This window comes from Serinus canaria, chromosome Z (assembly GCF_022539315.1).
Source record: "Serinus canaria isolate serCan28SL12 chromosome Z, serCan2020, whole genome shotgun sequence".
Classification (NCBI taxonomy): domain Eukaryota; kingdom Metazoa; phylum Chordata; class Aves; order Passeriformes; family Fringillidae; genus Serinus; species Serinus canaria.
This window is the reverse complement of record NC_066343.1, coordinates 16,414,108-16,437,179: the sequence shown is the minus strand read 5'-3', so window position 1 is coordinate 16,437,179 and position 23,072 is coordinate 16,414,108. Positions and strand designations below refer to the sequence as shown.

General features: G+C 35.4%; 1 protein-coding gene across 1 annotated transcript in view; it reads left to right on the top strand.

Annotated features, from left to right (window-relative positions):
• Nucleotides 1-23,072, top strand: part of FER (FER tyrosine kinase) — a 158,372-nt gene that overhangs the window by 115,704 nt on the left and 19,596 nt on the right. The window contains 1 exon segment of the mRNA XM_050987109.1: nt 21-144. Coding sequence (XP_050843066.1) covers nt 21-144 — 124 coding nt within the window.

Genomic DNA, 23,072 nt, shown 5'->3' with positions numbered 1-23,072 from the left:
CCATCTGTCTGATTTTCCAGGAGGTGATTTCCTGTCATTCCTAAGAAAAAAGAAGGATGAACTGAAAACCAAACAGTTGGTGAAATTTTCATTAGATGCTGCCTCTGGTATGGCATATCTTGAATCTAAAAATTGTATACATAGGTAAGGAAATTTTTTTTTTCTCACTATTGTACCTTTGCTCAGTAGAAATGCAAGTTGTTTAAAGGTGTGTGGTGTTTACTATCACAGAAGTGAGCCCTACATCTGATTAATTTGACGTTATTGCTTGTCTAATTCAAAAATATTCATTTGGGTAACAAATCAGTGCTACATTATTTGATGTCTCTAGTTTGGTGCTATTAATAGAAGTTAAAAAATATTTTTCACCATAATGATATGCATTATAAGGAGCCTGATTCATACAGTGAGAATGAATCATAGTAAGAAGAAGTCTGTGAGGCATATGTCATGTCTGAAATTTACAGATACTTGCTGAGCCAACAGAGAAGTTAAAGTATTAAATTAATACCTTAAGTATTAAGAGCTAAAATTCTGTATATTAAAATATTAATTGCCTGAACAGGTCTCTCTGAAGTATGGAAGATTATGGAGCATTATGCTATTGGAGTTTCTCATTTCTGTTCATACCATTCCTTTTTCTTGTTTCTTTTCTAGTTTGACTCTGCTATTGCTGTTTACACTCCGTTTGTATCAAAGGGGATAGATTTAGTTTCCATTCGTTTTGTTCTCTCAGAATAGCACAATATATACCCTGCTTTAATGCTGTGGCTGAAATATGAGATCTAAACATAATGATCTACTTCACAGAAAAATTATGGAGGACAAGTTTTCATTTCTGATGTTGATGTCTTACACTTTTTGGACTATCTGTAGTTGAACTGTGTGATATCTCATTTACATAATCAGTTCATTTGGGATTTAACACCTTTCTGGTGAATGCTCTTATCAGAGACCTGAGTGGCATTTCTCTTAGATTTTCATCAGCAGTGAATGGGTCAGTTGCAATCCTGTACATCAAGTTAATCAAAACAATTCTGCAAGATCATGGTCTATAAGAAACACTGAGAGAATAAAACTCCTAACTCACGATCTAAAACTATGTAATATTCCCTCAGGGAAATCCAAGAAAGGGATTGAAAGCATTCTGTCATGACAGAATGTGTTTCAGCCTGGTTCTGTATGGCAAAAAAATCAGAGTAGGTAACATCATTAGTAATTTACATTAGCCTGATAAATGCTCTAGTGCTTAATAACATTCTGATCAGTGTTAAATCTGAAGTGCCTGTTTAAGCTCTTGTGTTCTTATTTAATTAAAGCAAGGATAAAAATAGTAGCTGGATAACTGAAGTTCATTATTGCAATTATTGAAAAAAAATTGCAATATTTATTCATTAAATTGTAGTGTACTGCCTAAAATATAAATAGCTTTATTTTTTTATTATTATTTTTAACACTGGAAAAAGGGTATTCCTGCACAGATGTGTGAAATAGAGCCGTTCTAGTAGCTGTAGATGACAATGTGGCTTCACTGTATCTCTAGAAATTTGCCCTGCTGGTTGGTGAATAGGAACTGCTATTCCTAAAATCTGTTTACAAAGCTAATAGTGATCTAGAGAAAGTGTTTCTGAGAGCATATATGAGGAGTATTGCCTTACCATGTGAAGATTTCAGTTTTTCATAGTTGTCAGATGAAAATCTGAATACAAATGTGTCAAATAGTTTCTAAGTCAGGAAAAAGAGATGAAATCTGACATGTTAGTGCCATAAACTTGCCAGTGCACACAGCCTGGGTTACACCTACTGTAGTACAAAGAGAGAAGAACTTCTTCCCCCTTGTTTACTTTTTAACTTCTAAAATATTAATGAAATTTGTTGATTGTCACAGATTGTCACAGAAGGTTATCATAGAGAGCTAGCGCTTTCCTAAAGGAAAAACCAGAATTTTTAGGAGACCTATTCTGAATAAAAAAAGAGTTTTAGTGTAACCAAACAAGCAAACCATGTATTCAGGAGAACTTCTTACTTTTATAAAGCACACAGGTTTTTAATCAAAATAAGCATTTCCAGTATTAGTTTACCAGTCTTATTTTCTTAAGACATATGAAAATAAGATGTTGGTATACAACATTCTTTTTTGTTTTATGTGGTTAGCCATAGCATGTGCTTACTTTATTTATGAGTTAATTGTTCCAAATTTAATAGGTAAACATAATGAAAATTTCAGAATCAAGTGAACAACCAACCAAGTTAAGTGATTTTTGCAGTAACGATTAAGGAACCTGTGTTGGTTTGTTTTATTTTTATTTACTAACACAGGTTGATTTCAAATGCTTATTCTGGGAAAGAAGCTCGTGAAGTTTTAAAATGTGTTTGACCCATGGCTAAACTGTAATCTGGTAGGCTTAGCATACACAGAATATTGCTAGGTGTGTTGCCTGTTTCAGCACTGATCCAGGATTTGTGGACAGCCTGGGGAGTATCTGGAGGTGTGTCAGTCTAGAAACCCTGTCTGCCACAGGAGCCCAAAGGAGACAGGGAAAAGTCAAGCTGTGTTATGCTCCGTGAGCAAGTTCCTGGGTGTTCTAGCTCAGAAGTCCACTGGAATTTCCCAAGCACTAGAAGTGCAGCCATGTGGCTGCATGGTCTGTACAAGCAGTCTGGGAGCCTTTGCTGCCTCCTTTTTAGGTCAGGTAGGACAGATTGGTCATGTGTAAGTTTAATGTTGACAGGAGGTACATGGGAACAGAACAGTTTAATTTCATAGCAGGAAGAAGCTTTAGCACTCTGTAAAAAGAGTGGTGGTTTTCTGAAGGAACATTAAACTCGTTCTTTTCTTGTCAGAAAGTTCATCTACTGGAAATGGTTCTCAGGTGAAAAAGAGGTGAGAAAATTAACTAGAGACAATGAACTAAGCAGTGGTTAAAAAAGCCTTAGTCATTTCGTGTTTAAAGGTCCATAGGCCTTGATTACTATTGCTTAAAGATCAGTAATGTATAGTTAGAAATAGTTTCTATTGCATAGATTGCAGTAAAATGAAATTGTTTTGCTTCATCCTGTTGTCTTTTTGCAGTATTCAGTGTAAGTCCTTTGATTTAAGGATTTTTTCAGAATCCCACATAAATATCTTTAGCAGTTTAGGTGACTAATTTAATACCATGCATATTTGGCTACCTGCTAAAGGGAAATTAGGGCTACTCTTCAGTTCATTTGCATTATTTTTGATGCTGCTCTTTAGTTGTAACTGCAGTAGCTACACTTAGCCTTTATATTTTAAAATTCTACCCAAATTTGTGTTGGATTTCAGAAATTATTGTCTGAATTACACCTTAACTTACCCTTTCAGTAGTTGGGACAGTGGCACAACTGTCCCAACTGTTTGTTTTCATTTTTTTATGTGTTAGCTATTATGTTAGCTATTTCAGTAGATGAAAATGCTTACATTGGCATGTAAGTGATTATTGAATGATTATTTGATCTGCATTTGCATTTCCTCTAGCATCCAGATATCACTTGTTCTTTGCTCTCTCTCTTTAAAGAACAGAAATGACTGCACTTTCAGGGGGGAAAAGAGCTGCATGAAAAGATGTTACTAAAAAAATGAAAAGAGTGGTTGAACATGCACAGAAGAATGTAGTCATTTCATCTCCATTTAATTAACATGAGGTTGAATAATTGTTTCTTGCTTTCATTTTTACCATATGCTATTGTTTAGATAGTTCCATTTTTCCGTTAATTAGAAACAGAAGATGAGGATGGAGATGTGATAATTTGAGTTGGCTTAATAAGCATTTGGGAGTAGCCTTCTTTTCCAGTACTTGATTTGCATGTGGTGAATTCATTTGTCCATAACTTATGTTTAGTATTCAAAGCAGTCTTGGGGGGTATAGGAGGGAAGCTGCAATTTCTGTTGGACTTTATTGGATGTGCAGAGATGTCTTCTACAAGATCAGGTTGACTTATCCACGATAGATGCCCTATGAATGTGAGGAAACAGGGATCAAGGTCCCTGCATTCAATGTCAAATTTTCCTTTCAGTCAATTAATTTATCTTCTGGAAGTCTCCTGTATTCTGAATTAAAGAAGTATTGGTTGGCAAGAAGATCGTGTTCTCTGGTCTAGTTTTTCCATTTTTAGTCATATTGCTACTGCTTCTGTTTGCCTTGGTTTCGTAGCTGTGAAAACCCATGTGTTGTGTTAAATCTGATTTACTTTCATGGTGTGAAATCCTGACTCTGTGGATATCAGTTAAGGATTTCTACAGTTTTCATTAGATGTTGTGGTGCGCGGTCGGTTTCTAGTTATGTTATCTCCCCTGTTTTGTATTGTCCCCCCCGTTTTGTGATGCTTCCCCCAGTTACACCCCTCTACCCAGTTCGATGGTTCAGTCCTGGTTTCCCCTTTCCCTCGAATGGTGTCCTCCCTGTCTGGGCTCGCTGCCAAGCCCTTGTCTCCACCCCCGTTCCCCTGGCAACTGCCCCTTTTTGTTACATTTTCCCATCCTCCAGAAACCCCCCCCCCCATCCTTCCAGAAACTTCTCCCTTCCTCAGGGGGTGATTGGGCAGGTGCTCCGAGCCCCTCCCTGACCTTTATATCATTAGTTCTTGTCCATGTCAGTTATATTCAATTCCCCTCCTCAGTTTCCCCCATTGGTTCTTGTACCTATGTTACACCCCCTTCATATACTGCTGTGCCCTTTGTCCTGGCCTTTTCCCGCCTGGATTCCCTGGAAACAATGAGACATTAAAAGTCTGGACTGCACCAGGCGAGTTAAGACCCTCTTTTCTCTCCGGCTTCTTCGCCTTGCCACTCCTCTCGATACTGCTGCTTCTGTCCAAGGCGCTGCCCAGACGTCCCTGACGGATGCGGGTAGTGCCCCCCGCTGCTAGCTGCTGCTGTGCTCCCAGCTAGCCGTGGCCGCCTCCCCCCCGCTCTCAGGAGGGGTGAAGTGCATAGTGCATTCGACGCAGCAGCGCGGCAATTAGATATGTATAATTTAATTTAATTACATATACATTGCTAGGAACATATTTGCTTCCCTGATACTAATCTAGTTTAGCTGATCTGCTCTGCTATGAGAGATTTTTTTCCTCTGAAATCTGGTAACTGCTAATGTATAGAATTTGGAAAAAGAGTGTCAGAGCCCTTTCATAACCATGAACTTAAGAACTATAATAAATAGTTCAGTAGGTCTTTAATTTCCTGTGAATCTTCTGTTTCTACTTGGAAAAACAGTTCAGCTACTGTGAACAGGATGAAAAGTGATCCTTTTCAGTTTAGCAAAGGTGCTGCTCAGTTCTGTGTGTTTCAGGAGGGATTTTGGAGCATCCTGGGAGCAGGAGAGTGACAGTTTAGCTCCAAAATGGAACAGATCTCCTTCCAAAGAAGGAGGAACAACCTGTCTGCTTGATTTCACTACCTAAATCCCATGGAAGACAGTAGCTGAACACTTCTCTGTGTGTGCCCTTTGGAAGCTCCACACAACCCTGTGCTCCCTGGAATGACAGCTTTGGTTCTGTTCTGCAGCAGCTTGGGCACTTGTTTCTCTGAATATTGCATTTCCTCCTGGCCAGTTGCAATGCCTGACGCCTTTATTCCAGTTTCTGTAATTTTCTCTGCTAGTGTATGACTTATAAAGAAAGACAACATTTTGGTGGTAAACCACCTCAGCTCTCTGAGGTTTATTGCAAAGATTAATTTGCCATTATTATCTTTTTATGATTCTTTCAGAATTACATGTATAAAACAATGGTCTGAGATTCCATTTCTACAGCTTTCTTCCATAGAAACTTTACTTATGACTGAACGAAAAAGTATGTACTACTGTGTTGATAATATCTGTTGATCATGATTCAATGAATGTCTTTTGAGAGAATTATAGTCAGTGCTACAGTTGAAACACGCCATAAATGTGGTGAATAATTATAGTTTTGATCCTTTTTTATAAGAAGATGTCTCTGCTTTTATATAAAATGGTGTTTCAAAGCAATTTTTTCCAATATAAATATTAGAAATATTTCTATTCTGTTTAAAGAGAAAAACAAATGTAAACTTTGATGAACTGTTACTTTCTGCAGGCCACTTTATATAAGATATATTGTTAGTTTTTAAAAAATCCACTAAAATTTACTCTGCCATGTCTATAAAATAATTTGTAATCAAACTTTGAATTTGATTGGCACGTTATTGTGTTGAGCTTTTATTTCTTAATATGGGCATCTCTTATGCAACTTTCTCTGTTGCCTTTTAACTGGTAAGGGTTTTTCACCAAAATGAGTATTTCCACTGACTTTATTAAATTACACTGTGGAATTAAAGCATTTCAGTTTTATATACATTATTGTTTTTTATTCGTTCTATTGGTCATAAGTGTACTAATGAAAGAACCATTTGCAAGATTATAAAACACCTCCTTCTCAAAGGTCTGTTGTGGGTAAATAAGGATCTGTCTGCCAACTCTTTCCAAATAAGACTGAGTTCAGAGAGCTGCTCTTGGGACTCCCAGCTGTTGCTAAACAAATAAAGGAAGCACTGTTTCCAGAACAGTGGTGCTGCTCACCTCTCAGCACATTCATGCCAGCACTCCATGGGTGCTGTTGGGGCACTTGGTCTGCCATGATCCTTCTTTCATCAGTGGATATTAAAACTTCTTCTCAAGCCGAAATATTGGTAAAGACAAATGTGTCACTGCTTTCAAATGCGCCAGGAAATTATTTGTCTGTTTTCACTTAAAATGAGGTGTTTCCAACCCTAAAATAACTAATAGGGGGGACTCCCAACTGCAGTCATCCAGGAGAGGCAGCTGAACACTGCTGGATTTCACTAAGCTTACCATTTAGGAATAGCTTATAGAGTATTATATACCAGGTTTCAGCTTTTAAGAATAGATTTTTAAGAGATTCCCACCTCTTTTTTTATCCCTGCAGTCACATTGGTAAGTGTGGTTTGATCCTAGAGAAGTACATTTACAATTAAATTTGGATCAGTTCTGAATTAGTACTTTTGGTTGTCTGAGATCTTAGTCAAGCAGAGTGATTATTTTTTTCTGTAGTGAGCCTGTATGAATGTAATCTGAAAGCATTAAGGAAAAAAAACACAGGAAACATGACTATCTAAGCCCATGAATATTGTAGACTTTAAACTCATTGTAATAAATTAGAGTGAGTATTGAATTCGAAGTATATTCTAATGGAAGTGCCTGTGAGCTATGGTGAAGAGTTGCTTCTGAATAAAAAAATTGAACTTTCTTCTAATCTATTATCTGTTTCCCTAAGCTATTGAATTTTGTCATGCCTGGTAACAAAAGAATTTTAAAGGAAGAGAAATACAGTTACTTCCTTGTGGACAATGTGCAGTTGTTCTGCAGGTTCCCCTTGTGTGCTTTATTGGAAATTCACCCCAGGCTATATTAAGAGCAAACTAGGCATCACAGATTAAGCTTTGCCATAGCTGCACAAGGCTTGTAATTAGAGTAACAGGTGTGTGGGTTTGGATGGCTGGAGTGTGATATAAGAAAGGTCTGCATACATTATTATTTACTGTAAATCCTCACCATGTCATTCTGTCTCCCTAAGACCATGCTATCTTTCATATATTCCTGATTTATGCTCAAGGTAGTGCTGTTACCAAAGGAGTTAGTGGCCACAATTTGCAGGAAATACATATTTGAATTGTGGCTTTTTCATGTTACTGTATTAAATAAACATGCAGTAGACTACACAAAGTATTACATTAACTTAATGATTGGTACATTAATAATAGAACTGGAAGCTCTGGTGCTTTTTTTTTTCCTCTTTAGGAATAACATGATAATTTATTCAGCTGCTATTAGGACAGGTTTTATTTGCCATGGGGATTTTCAAGTACTGTCTATCTCCACCACTTACTACTCTTCTTTTAAAAAATTAAAATATAAAGTATCTATTCATACTAGTGGAAAACAAATTTCTTCTTCAATTGTGGTCATTCTGAGGCTAATATTAATAATTAATGTTCCCAGAGGCCAGTATAGTATAGGATATTAGATTATGCTGTTCGTTAGCTTCAAATGGCAAATTGATATTTCTTCATAATAAATAAATAAAGGGAAATTACCTTTTTCTTTCTATGTTTTTATTTTCTTTTGAAAAGGCTGTTACAATGTTTCATTTTATTTTTGCTTGATTGACATTTTCTTTAGCTTCCATTTTATGTCTGAAGATAACATAGCCTGTATATCAACTGAATGACATCAGAGATAATCCAGTATGATCAGTTAGGCATAATTCCTTATATTAATGTTTTGAAGTGTGTGTGAAGATATTCAATAAGGAAGATATTTTCATTTTATTGTGAATTTTGCCTAGTGGTCCCTATTCAGTATGTACTTATATCATCTTTTGTGTGTTCTCCATAAAATAGGGAAAATATCCAGTTATTTTAGACCTGAGCTTTCAGTATCCCATTTTTCTAGGACAGTGATTTAAAATTTCACATAGAGTTAAACTAAAGATAGTAATAGTTAAATTGGTTGGCATGTTATTGCAGAATTATCTTGTAGACCTAGGTATTTAAAAAATACAGTGTCAGTATTGTCAGTAAGCTGTATTAATACAGATATATGTGGTGATAGAATTCACTGATAACTGCTAGTACAAGGGAAGCTAAAAATCCATTACTTTTCACAATAGCTAGAAATTTATAATAACTTCTATTTTTTCTTTCTCTTTGGTGCATTTCACCTGTCAGTTAGCAACTAGTGGTTAGATATTTACCATTGGAAGGCAGATTCTTTGTTCTGGTCAGCTGACTCTTGCATTTTTAAGGAACATTGAGCGTTTATGTATAAATTATTTGTGACCTGAAGTCTCAGTCTCACAAATAAGAACATGAATGATCCTTGCTAAGGGGCTTATGTTGTGTACAAATATAAAGGGACAGAAATATGCCATTTTAATGATAATATTTTGTAAGAAAGTAATCCTAAACCCTGAACTTTTTGAAGTTCCTTTACCTTCTGTTAGTCCAGGGCTTTTCCTTCTGAGATTTCACACCTTTCCTTTACGTTGTTCCTGCCCTTTTAGATTTTACTGCACAACTGTGTAAGATTGTGAGAGAAAAAATATGCAAAAGGAAAATTTGTTAAGAAGGAAGTAATTTTGTTCTTCTTATTCCATAGGTAAGGTTGTATTAGTTACTAGCTGATATTTCTGCTCTTTCAGGTTTAAGTGAATACCCATTCCCTGAAATCTCAGATAATGGTCTGGTCTTTCTGCCATGCTGAATTCCTGTTTGGGTTCCAGGAATCACCAGAGAATCCAAAGAAACAACACAAAGTTCAAAATACTGCCAGATACTCTAACAAAATGTTGTATGTGATGTATATAGTTACAAGAGCTCTTCTTTTAGAAGTGCCTCTATGTTATTCTAAGGGGGCAGTTGTTCTGTGTAAAACCAAAATGAAGTTACTAGAATTTAGTAACTATATAATAGTTAGTATTTTACAGACTGTGAGGAGAAACATTAAGTATTAAAAGCTAATTATAAGTAGGCTTATATCAGAATAAATTCTCAGGCTGTAAACAATCTGTAGGAAATGCCAGAGAAGGAGAGTTAGATTTTTTTTCTTGTCACAGAAGTTGCATAGTATGAAAATATTTATTTCTTGCCATTGGATTTGAATTAGTCTATTTCTCATGAGAAATCCCTGATACAGTAAGCTCACTCCTAAAAATGAGTAACTTTTGCTAGGAATAAAGGAAATAAGGCTGAAAGAATTTAAGGCAAATTTTTAGAAACTCTCATTCTGTTTAACAAGCAGTAACATTTTAAATGTGACATTATTGTACTGTATTTGTTTTTAGTTACTGCAATATCACTTTCTTGTTGATAAATATTAGGCATCTACAAGTATTACTCAGTAAAATAATTTAAATAACATTTTAGTATATTAAATCTACTCAGTGCATGAAAGCAACAGGCTCTCTCTAATTAAAAAGCAAAAAGGAAAAAATGAAAGTTATAGGCTGTTGAGACTAAGATAAAAATAACATGCTGTTAGTGGAAGCTATAGTGCTGACCATAAAGTCATGTAGCTCTACTGGATAGTGTAAATAATATTTTCTCTACTCTCATAATCCTGGTGCAGTGGGTGAAATGTAATTACTTTCTAAGAAAGATGGGCTGCAGTATACAATTTGTGCAGTGGGCAAAGGAGGTATTAGTAGATGATGAAGAATGAATAAGATGATAGGATAAGACAAAAGCAGAAGAATAAGGGAGGAGGAGAAGATGAAAAAGGCTGTAAACTACAACAGTTGCTTTAGAAGTGAGGTTTAGGGTGGCTCTTTGAGCGCAAGTCAGGGTGGCCACAGGGTGTATCAGTGTCTGTATAGGGAAGCTAAAACATACTTTCATGTACTGATTTATTTTCTTTGGGGTGTAGATCTGTTCCTCATTTTTTCCTACAGAAGAAAACTCTAATCCTTGTTTTTGAAAAGGGAAAAGATGTATATCTAAGATACAATGCACTAAGATATTATATATTGCTTCCATATTTTGTTGGCTTCCTGATACTAGTTCTTGACATTCCAAAGAGGAATATACCACAGTTATCTCAGACTGGAAACAACTTTGTTTTAATAAGAAATTCTTAGGCTGTATGTTGTAACAAAAAATTAATTCCCCAATTGTTTTCCAGAAGAAAAAGTTATTTCTCTTTTCTGTATTTTATACACATACATGCACACACACAAATGCATATATATATGCTTACTAGCTTACACCTATTTTGTAGATTTGACAAAATGTTTATCCACTAATTTTCCAGATAGTACTAATGATGATATACTTTACTGTGGTTTTTATCACTGCCTCGGGAGGTTCTTGAGAAGTGCCTCTAACCTTTACTGTGCTGTATTTTTATCACTGATGTATCATATTCAGCATTGTTATCTGTGTATGTAGTGAAAAACAGATGAAAGAAGGATGTGTGTTGGGTTTTAGTGTGTATTCGTGAAATAACTTTGTTTTAAAGTTTATGGAACTAGAAAACTTCATAGCATATAGTTCTGCATATCAAATAATAAAGAGAGGGCTGTTTTCTAGCTCTTTTTGTAAAATCAGGATATTTTTCTCATAAAGCTAAGTGAAACTTACGCCTGTTAAGCTAGGTTCAAAGGTAAATTCATTTCCAGTAGGTACTGCTCACAAAAAATGTTGTGATCAAATATAAACTGTCTGAAAGGAATCGCACTTGCTGAGGATGAGTAAAATAAAACTCACAAAAAGCTAAGTGCATGTTTTGTTCTCTTTTTGTCATTGCTCTCTTATTCTCAGCCTCTTTCCTCCTCATTCGGCAGAACTGTTGTGCATGGATACGCTTTTACAAAACAATTTTTTTATCACTGTAAGTTTTGACTCAAATAAGGCGTTACTCTTTGTCAAAGGCTATTTCAGAATTCTTATGCAAGGTAGTAAACAGCAAGGGAGGCCATACTGGCATGTTAACTGGTTTGGATGATTAGTGGAGACCATCAGGATACATGGAGTGTGAGAATTTTTCAGTCAATGTTGCAGTATTTAAATGCTCACAGATTTCAGCTAAGTCATTCAAGCCAGGCATAAAAAGCTCCTGGCAATGCTGGATGTCAGATACTTCATCAAGTGTCCTGGCTTCTGGGAAATAAAAATAGATGAGTGGAATAAGGGCCAAGCCTCAGTTTAAAAAAACCCCAAACTAAATGTAGGAGTTAGGATGCTGGAAGTAAAAATACCTGATTTTAAAGGTTTCTGCTTTGGAATAGTTTTGATTTTGGAGATCAGTAAGATAATTAGCCAACATATGCTCAAAAGGAAGGGTTAGAACTTTACTGCTCTAAATATTGCATCTTAGTTGGTTATAAACATCTCCAGGCCTATCCACTAGAAATTAATTGACTGTCCCTTTTGACTTCTCATCTGCTTCCAGGAAGCCACCCTTTCTGCCCATCTTTGCATGGGAGATTATCTGGACTAGTTTCTTACTTTTCTTGCAGGTTGTGCATGGTTTCATGAAATCCCACTCGCTCCTCGTGAAAATTCTGAGTATCCCACATGAAGTGCAAAATTGAGATGACAGGGTCTTCCAGGCTGCTATTGTCTTTTTTTTGCTGGAACTCAAGTATAAAATATTAGTATTGTGGTTACAAATATAAATATCTATCCTGTTTTTTAAAAAATACATATTTATTTCAAAGGAGTTATTAAACTTCTGTATATATTATCAATCTTCTATAACACAGCTGGACTTATGTTGTACATTGAAACCAGTTGTTTTTAGTTTTGTAAGTCAATAAGCATCTCTCTAACCATGGGGAGAGCGTTATGACCTTCAGATAGAGTCAGGTAGACAGAACTCCTAGAACTACAACTGTAAAAGTTGTGGAACATAAAGACTTTTTTTTTTCCTTAAGCAGGCAGTTTCTGCTTCTTTTAACTATCAAGGAGCTATCAAATTGAAGTTCTTCAGTTCCCTTTTGGGGAGTATTTTATCGTAATTTATACAGAGCTTGGTAATCTCTCAGATTTGACAGGCGCCAGTATTTTTCTCTGTTGGTTTTAACCTATTCTTTAACATTGCACATTTCACCTCTGCTGATGTTCGAAGCCCCTCGCAGATGTCTGAACCTGGAGCTGGGCTCTGAAGTGCCACTGATGTGCTGCTCGCACCAGCCTTGGTTAGGAGAAAGGACAAAGTGGTACTCCCTAAAGAAGCCTGCAGTTGAGGAAGCCAAAATTTGTGTGATAGGTTTGCTACACACAATGTGGGGCCACGTTTGACATGTAAAACTACCTCTAACCACAAATAAATGCCTGTAGCTGCCTGGTGGAAATCTGAGGAGACTCAGCAGCAGCTGTGTCATTCTAAGTTCACGGGAATCTACCTGTACCCAGCTGGCAACACCTGTAGCCCTTTTCTGTACAGAAATTAGTAGTTTGTGTCATTGCATTTGAAAGTTTATTGTTTCTCCAAATATGTGATTGGTTAAAAAAGTCACCTTTTCATATATAATAAAATGAACAAATGCACGAATCCAGGCTATTATTAATTCTTTGGGTCTCTCCCTCTTTGACCACTACCTTTTTGTTGTGTACTTACTTAAGCTGTGCACTTACTTAAGCCTGATACTAGCAATAGATTCTATGGCATCTGACAATTCTGATGTTTACTTTAAGTCAGTAAAAAGTTGGATTCATTTACTTAATCAATCTCTTTGAAACAGATGCTGCTCTGTACACCTGTCAAATTGTTTTTGGTTTATTAAATAACTTCATTAATGAAATAGAATTTCTTACTTTTCCTAGACAGATTTCTCACAATCTAGTAGATAATGAACTTTTCTTTTTCCAATGCTCAGTTTAATTCCATTACTCCTATTTAATTGGAATCCATATCTTGTTAGATTCTCTTTTCTTTCTATATGGTTGCCTAATAGTATTTGTTTTTTTATTGAATGTTTGTATTTTGGCCTAATTTTTAAAAATATAGTAGTTCCTGTTTTACAGACTATGTCTAATGCTTATTCTAACAGATATATTCCCTCCCTCTCTCTCTCTCCTCCCTCTTTCTCCTTCTCTCCTTTCCTTCTTTGTTTTTATTTATTTGCCCTTACTGTTGCTTGCAGCTGCTCTTAATTTTACATTATCTGGAAAGGTAATTAAATTTCTGTTTGATTTTTCCCTCAGATCATTAACAAAGCTATTAAATGAAAACAGGCAACTCCAGTTTGTTGCCCTATATTATATCACCTTCTAAGAAATTTCTTACCCGTGATTCTTTAAGCAGTAAGATTTTAAATGTTTAGCAGATGACTAGATAGACTTCAATTATTTTATAACCTTTGCCCACAACAAATTCTAAAATGAATGTAATATTAAATGGCAAAGAGGATCCTGTCTTCCTAAAGTATAATGTCAGAATCGTTTTTTCTGCAGAAATATTTCAGAATAATAGCCAGGTGCAGTAAATCCATAGCAGTGCAATAGTTTTCTCATAGTTTTCTTTTCCCATCTTTACATTAAGCACAGGAAAGTGTTTTCTGCACCTCATACAAACTTTGAATCCTGGTAGGACAAGGAACATTCAGATCTCTAGGGGGTCAACCCTATGCAGGAGTGAAGATGCTTCCACAGAGAGTAACCAAAGGCAGAGGGGCTGTTTCTAAATAGAGAACTTTGGATTTTCCAGGGCAAGGACATTCTTGTAACAAACATGATTTCTGCTATCAGATAGCATAAGGTTTTAATAGAAGAAAAAGGATAGAGTTCAGTAAGTGATGGACTTGGAGCCCCTGGGCTTACTAACATCTCTTCCTCGACTCAGCCCAGCTGTGAAATTCTGACATGGTGAATATGCATGTGACATCTGAGTTCATCCAGTTCCCAAAAGCTGTGGAAGTCCTGTCCTATCTCCTGCTATCAACATGAGATGTAATCATGGTCCTTAATCAGCACTGTCATCTCTTTTTCTTCTTCAATGTCTCCCACTTTGGATACCCCACCATAATTCCATGAAAATTCCATCGCTTTCTTCTTTTTCTTGTGATGAAAATTGTGTAAAATATTTTCTTCCATATAAAAGTTTTATTTTTGAGTGGGAAAACTATTGTAGATTTTAAGTAATAGAGACGAAAACCAGGACAGAGGTCTAGTTTATTTACTGTCTTGTTAATTTACAGGAAGTTCATAGGTAATTTTTTACCTCTAAATTTATATATATATAATTCTCCACAATGTGTTAGCCACATGAAATTTCTTTTGTGTTTCTGTAAGCTAACTGCAGATCTTAACTGTCTAGGACAATTAGTAAATTATTCCTCTTCTTCATTTTCATTCATCTTATTTTATTACAGTTACAAAACAGGCTATTTTTAAAATTCTGAAATATTTCAAGATGCCACTGAGTATTTGTGGGTAATCCTTGATTAAAGGTAGAGAAATATTGTAAAGTACAAATTAGAATTTTTTTTCTCTGACTGGAAAATGATGAATTCATTGGTTATGACTGTACATCTTTGTCAATGGTTTCCATTGCTAAGAATGCTTAGCTGGCATAAGCTACCTGTGCCATGCATTTAAATTATTTTCTCCCTAAATAAGGAACATCCCCAGATGAATAATTGCCTTAAAAAGGTGGCTGACTTTCCTCCCTTTGCTATTGGCTTTCTTTGTGACTGTCTCTTAAAAATGCAGCAGGTTTCTTTTTTTCACTTACTAGCACTTAGGTTAAAACTGCAGCGCAGTTTTAACCTAAGTTAAAACCTCTTGTCCAGCAGTGCTTGATTCTGCTACTTCTCTGCTCTGTCTTTTCCTCCTAATTTCTAATTAGACCTAATGTATTTGGTTTCTCTCTTATTCCTTGTGTATTTTTTTCACGAATATGTAGTGTCTTGTACCTTAATTATGCAGGATGCTTCATTTCTTTGTAGCCTGATTATTACCTTTTCCTTTTTTTACCTTCATTAATAAAGTGTTTCAGGATCTAGTTCCTATAAAATACTTTATCTACTGGAAAATCATTAGCATTAGTCCACGCTTGTCTGTTACTTTTAAAATCTTAAACCATACCTCTCTGCTGTAGGAGCAAAGGTAAATTTAAGTGATGGAAATGCATGTAGAGATAATTTAAACTACAGCTACTGTTGCATACCACATTGTTGGTTCTGGCTATTTAAAAAAGCAAGAGTTGCTACCTGTCTCAGATGAACTTTGATATTCACCTGTAGCAAGTACTTAAATGTAGCCTGAGAAGACTGAAATATTTCCTTTTTCATTAGGACTTGAAAAGCCCTGCAAATACTGTATTATTGTGCTATTTTATTTTGTTCTAGTGAAAAAGGTGGGGGAAAAGTGACCCATATTATAATCATGATTTTGAATTTCTTCTTTCTTGCTCACTTGCAGTGTTTTTCAATTCCACATGCTCTGCTTTGCATTATTAGTCATTTCTACTTAATACATTGTGATATAAACGCTAGAAAATGGCTTTGTTTAATGGAATGAAAAATTTATTTTCTAAAAACCCAAATCATCAGAAAATCAGTGATAGAAGCTATTCTGCTTTAGACATTTTCTTGAAATCCAGCATGCAGCCTTTTCTATCACTGATATATTATGGGCAAGGGAGTGTGACCTTTGACCATATCTGGTCTGTCTCTTCAGATGATTACAGTTTTGTAAACAAGTTAAACCGGTATTTAATGCTTCTGTACAGAGATATCAATTACATTTTGACATTATATTATGTAATAAGATATAATAATAGAACTATTACAGAATTAGTAGAATAAGGAAGAGATTAATTCAAAACTAAATTCAGAATTAAGAACTAAATTGAGTGACCTAAAAGGGCAAGGACACTCATTGTAACAAGACTTACGTTATCACAAAGGTTGAATAAAGCCATCATATTACATTAAAAATGTTTCCTGTTAGCAAAATTTTGAGCTCTACTGTTGCATTTTATTTCAGTTGCTTCTGTGAATGATACAGTGAAAATTTTTATTTGAAAATGGTATTTTTCTTCCAATGAATAATACAATCTACTTGTATAACTGGTTATGGAAATGGATGTCATTGTGTTTGTAATTTAAGTCCACTGTAATTTTATCAAGCACAAAATGCAAGCTTGTGTTCTGTTACATCTTGGATAATTAATTTTTGGACAGGTATTTTGCCCTATAATTCAGTTAATATCAAAGAGACTCTTCGGGTCTGTTACAAACCTTACATGTTTCTTAAATGTGCCCATATTTGTCCTTCTCGGGATCTCTAGCTGCTCAGAGTGACCCCAAGATACATTATAGAAAGTCTCTTTTCCCAGCCCGGTGCTTGAAAAAGGAGTCAGAGCTCTTCAGGTTGTTTATTGTATCTTATCTATAAAATTCTTTCTTCTGGCCTGCCAAGGTCCGCTCAGCAGGACAGTCAGAGACACTCTGCCTGCCCCCTGGGTGGTGTTGTCTTTTTATACTAGAAACTATATGTACAATATTTACAATTACTTTCCAATACCTATCACCTATGTTAGACAGTGAGCTTCTACTCTAACCCAATCTAAAAGTGCCAATATCACAGCAGAAGATGGACGCCAAGAAGAAGAAGGAGAAAGGCTGGACACGCCCAGATTCCTCCATCTTGCCCCCATTCTAAAAACCCCAATAATCTATTTTTCACTTTGTGATAAATTCACTATCATTCTACTTAAACTTTTGTGGCTTGTAATCCTTCATGTAAGGTTGGTAATTGTTTTTTTTAAGAGCTAAATCAAAGGCACATGCGTCTTGGGCTCTGTCCCAAGGTCTCTGAACCCCCTGGGCAGGGTCTCTTCAGGGCAACCAGAGGAATTTCCTGGGTTCCAACATGGCCTTATGTCCTGTAATGTCTCTCTTGAAATCCAAGAGCTTACAAATCGTTCCATGGAACGCAGCAGAGGTGTTATTCCTGTGTCTGTCCTGTTATTACGGATTTCTAGAAGGTATATTTCATTTTCCAGTCACTCCAATATTGTAGGATCTCCATGAAGTTGCCTATCTTCCTCTCTGATGACTGTCCAGACCTTTAGTTTTTCACTAAAATGGGCACACAAAAAAAATTGGATTGCAAACCATTGTTTCAAGAAATAGTACAAGGGGAAGAAAAAAAAAAAAGAATTGGACATTTTGTTCAGCATATTACATATAATCAGCAGTGCACAGGAAAAATTGGTTATAAAAATTTGCAACGATATCAGTGCATAGAGGAGTGTTATAGACCAAAATTACTGTGATGCCATTTTCATCAAAATAACTGTGCTGAAGAATACAGGCAATAACTATTAAGTTCTAAAACAGTTGAGAAAAAATGCAGATAAAAACCATTTAGATGCTGCTGATAGGAATGTTTCTGTTCTGGGAGCAGGCATTGTGAAGACAACCTCAGAAATAGGAAAAAGCGGAGAGGAATAGATGATACAGAAATTTATTGCTTCATTTCCATCTTCATAGTCTACTGCTTTGATTCTCCTCAGAAAGTGCTCATTGTCTACTATTCCCTTTTTTATCTTTCTTAAAATTGCTGGTACAGAAAACTTGCCCTGCTAGGAAAATGGAGGGCACACAGTAGCCTACTAAATAAAACTCAAGGATAAAAAGTTTCCTAATGTGTCGGTAGATCTGTACAATCCCTTGAGTTATATCTCGATGGCACGCAGTAAATAAGTTGAAAGTTGTGTTCAGCTACTGAATACAATTTGTTGGGGGTTGTTTTGTTACTTTTTCTCCTTTGAGTTCCTTTTGCAAAATTTTAAAGTCCTTTGCTAAAGTGCTAAGTGCTTTATAAAGAGTAATTGAAGGTCACCAACACTGTGAGGTGGGTAAAGTTGTTTATTTTTATAGTTGAGAGGAACGGAGCAATATCCAAAACTGGTTGGCAAGCAGAGCACCTGACATTATTGAGAAATCACTACTGTATCCTCTGCTTGGAGTTTCTCTGGTTTGCTAGCACCGTTCATCTGTGGAGATGAAGATGGACATGCATTATATATGAGGAGCTGAGAGCAGTTATTAGCATTGTAGTTAATATGGCTCCAATATTTTCATAATAACTAAAATAATGTAAAGAAATAATTAAATCAAAGTTAAAAGGGAGAATAAACCACTGAATTAATGAAATTATGTTCTTACAACCCTCTAATATTTTCCCGGTCTGTTACTGTTGTACCCTCAACATACAGCAAAATTAGCATACGCATATCAAAAAAGTTCTGAAATAGATTTAGGCACTACTGTATTTTGATTTAGACATTATTGGAAATTACATCTGGTGTATGAAGGTGAGGTATCTTACACTTCACAAAAATCCCAGCAATTTATCTCGTAGTTTCACTTCCCACCCCTTTTTTTGTGTTTAGGAAAAGACTATTTTCATTGAATTTAATGTGCAGAGGAGATAAACCAATCCTGTTCACTAATTAATTACTTGCTTTTATCACCTTAGAGTATTTTAGCTGCACGATCCAGGGATGGAATATAACATGGCTAATTAGTTCAGTGAGGAAGTCTGTGCTGCTGGTTTAGTAATGAGGAGTTTGCTCTCTAGTTTTGATTTGCTTTAACTCATGGAATTCCATTGCAATGCTAGGTAGTACTTTCTCTGCAGATCCTGTGGGATGTGGAGAGGAAGGGGGGAGGGAGTGTGGGAATGTCCTTAGAGAAAGCTTTAGTAGGTTTATGTCTTTACTGACAGATGTGAATCCAGGTGGTAACAGCTCCCAGCACAGAGAAATTGCCTCTACTTCCTCCTTGAACTGGCTGTTGAATTTTTAGCCAAAGTCCTATGACCTCTCTCTTACAGTTTCAGCAGATTTGACCCATATTTGAAATCCCTAGGAGATGTCCTGTTTGTGCTTAGAGGAACTGCAGAGCAGCACTTAAAAAGGAGATTTCCAAGTTACATGCTAGTTTTAACTAGTTAGTAGCTGGGGAGAAGAAACTTTGTTTCTAGCAGTACTAGGAATTTATATAATCTTGGTATTAAATAGTGAGAGTCAGCTTCTCTTTTACTAGAACTTACTCTGTAGCAGCTCAATGTAATGTGTGCCCAATTTGTAGAACTTTCATGATGTAAATAAAGAATATTTTCTTGATTTCTGTGTTAAAGATAAATACTGATTTTATGAAATTTCTGCTTTAAGTAGCAAATGCTTTATGAGAAAAAAAAATTCCCAAACAGAGACACCTAATTTTATGGAATTATCTCTGTATTTCTTCAGGATACTGGCTTTAGAGAACATTAGGGAGAACGAAGAGAAAGCAAATAGAACACCCTGGTTTTTCAGGGGAAAGAAAACAAAAAGACTATAGTTGGTTTTTGTGCAGTTTTTTGTTTGCAGGGCTGGTGTGCAGGGGTTTTGTTGTTGTTGTTTTTTGGGGATTTGTTGTTTACTTGTTTGATTTGGTTTGGTTTTTTAATGTTCATATAGAAAGAGTCATGATTTGCTATAAATACTTAACACTGATGAAATTTTTAATGTTGACTTTGCATAGTTAATTTTGGTCATCAGACCTCTGTATTTCTATTTTCGTATTTCCCCTAACTCATGTTGTTTATCTTACATGTAGAGTGATATGGAAGGTTTAAACGGTCTTTGTAAAGCCCTTAAAATTATTATACTAGAAGTCCTATCTGTAGAAACTAGAAATTAATTATAATTATGGAAACTCAAATATAATCAATGTAATAATTTATTATTTTAAAGTAATGGGAGTAATAGTTGCTGATGCCATTTTTTTTCCAGATTCTGGCTGTACATTCTGTAATATATCATGTTGATCAAAAGCATCTTCTGTGTTTTTCTCTTATGTCTGACTGAAAAATAACATCCTTTTAAAGGAAGCTGTCAGACATAATGAAGAACAGTAAAGAATTTATTTGAAAAATACTGAAAACTCTTAACCAAACCCTCAGAATAATAGTAAAAAAAACCCCAAAAGCTGAGGTACCCATAGCTTTCAGTGTAATTATTTAAAAAATGTTTGTAAGCATGCAAATACTTGTAAAAATTCTCTGTAAAATTAAGCAACAAATCACTGAGGATATGAAACAGATGTAAAAAGACAGTAGAAATTCTAACAAGATAATATAACTTTGTGCCATTTATATGCCTGAGAAATTAAATGATCACATCTAAAGTATTTTCTAAATAAGTGACAGAGAGAGCATATCATACACAGGATGATAGAAGAAGGTGAATTTTCTTATGTTAGAAGTAAATATATGAAGTGCTCACAAGACTTTATTAACAGAAATGAAGTATTGAAAGTAATACAGAGTATTATAGCATAAAAATGGGAGAGTTCTAGCTAAAAGCAGAAAAAAGTATTAATACTGTGAGACTCAAAATATGCAAACATTTAATTTGTTTTTTGTGGTGATAATTTGCATTTATCCTCAACAGAGTGTCACAGTCTTTGCAAACTTCCATGAATGCCAGTTTATTTTCATGGAAGTGTTTTAGTCAATTTTCAGTGGGGATAAAGAGCTTTTTCTCTAGTTGATTCTGAATTAAAAAGAAAACTCATATATTCTCTATACAAAACTGATGAAAATTATGCAAATGGAGTGTAGTCTTTGTTTATAGGCACCATACTGTGCATATTATTTACGATCCACTTTCCCAAATAATCAGACTTATGCATGAGGAATAAACCTAAGTCAGCTCAGTATATAGATTTTTCTTAACTTGACTCAATATTTTTAAATGCTAGGTCATACTTCAGGTAGGGGAATGACTGTGCGTGCTTTCAATTAACTGTAAATTTTCTTTGTGATACAACCTCATTACTTTTTCCACTCCTTATGTGCATCAGTTGGAAAATCTAGACTATATTGAGTAACATGATAAAAAAACTAATTACTGAAGTATGATTGGAAGCTAAGTCATAAATTCTTGAAGTTTCATGGTGATACTTTTTACACACTTGAGTATAAACAGTTACAATTTGATTTTGTTTTGCAGCTCGCTTTCTTTAACCAATATAGCTGCATGTAACAATACCACGTGCTAATATCAAGCTATGTAACACAGTGCACACTGAGCTGTTTTATGCATTTGTGCATGTCTTCAGCTGGTGCCTGTGAGTTCAGATTTGTTTTTTAGTGGTCCATCTTCTCAAACCAAACTAATAACTTTGTTCATATCACTCAAGCTCTAGAGCTATTAATGTTCTTAGTGGCAGAAAAGCTGTGTGAATCAAATATGTTAAAATTCTTTAATCAAGTTATGATATTTAGGGTCACACCTGGGCTCTGTCTACATATTGAATAACACAGCCCAGTATCAAGATGGATGAGCTGATTAAAGTGGATGTATGAGCTTCAGCATCCTTAAGTATGGCTCAAGACTTTTAGTTTGGGTTAAATGTAGTTCAGTCCTTTTTCATTATTGTGGGTAATGTCGGAAGCTGTTTGCCAGTGGTTCAGACCTTTCTGCATTAGCTGTAGAAGCAAATTCCATAGAAATAAAATTCTGTAACTAGAGAAACAGATTTTGTGCACATCATGAGCAGAATTCTAAGTTAGTTTCTTCCAAGAGCAATGTGGTTTGCATGCACAAAATTCATCCTTTAAAAACCAATGAAGGTGAGTTAAGTGTTCAGGGGATTCACTTCAGAACTGTGTTACAGGTCCAATTCATAACATCAAAGTTAATGTCGTTTTTCTGGAACTTTCATGTAGGCCATTTGTGAGCATATTAGCTATTTAGGTAAGCAAAACCACAGTAAGTTTAGTTTAAAAATATTTTGACCATGATATTTGTAATGGTATGGAATTAATTGTCTTGCTTGACATGTCTCTCCCTTTTATTACATTACAGTTGGAATAATAATATATATTTTATTATATTGTATTTTAATAAACTGTGAAACACTGAAATTTAATATACATATGGTATGTTTATAATATATTATTAGCTTGTAGAGAAGTAGGTCTTTTATCAGGTATTACTGCATGTCTTCTCATCTAAAAAAATAACCAAATTTGAGGTGAAGGGAGGGAGTTGACTTTCTGAGCTTCCCATCCATCACAGAGCCAAAATTTCTTTTCTGTGCTGAGTAGCTTTTTTGATGGAAACCCTAATGGGCAGAGTGAAGATGGAGCTGTTTCTCAGGTTTCTCACTGAAACACATTCTGAACACATTTCAGGATGCTTCTTCAGATTGTTTCGTTTTACATAGGATCCAATTCATTAATCTGTAAATTTTTTTTATGGAGGAATAAATGGAGGGCAGTTGTGGTGGGTTAACTTTGCATGGCTGCCAGACACCCACACAGATGCTTTCTCACTTCCCATCCTCAACAGGACAGGGAAGTAAATAAGACAGAAAAACTTGGTGGTCAAGATAAAGGCAAGGAAATCACCTACCAATTACCATCATAGCAAAACAGACTGAACTTAGGTAACATGAATTTAATGTATTGCAAATTAAAACAGAGTTGGATGGTGAGAAATAAAAGACAAAAACTGAAATACTTTTTTCCCTTCCCTTCTTCTGAGGCACTCCTTCAGTCTGAAATT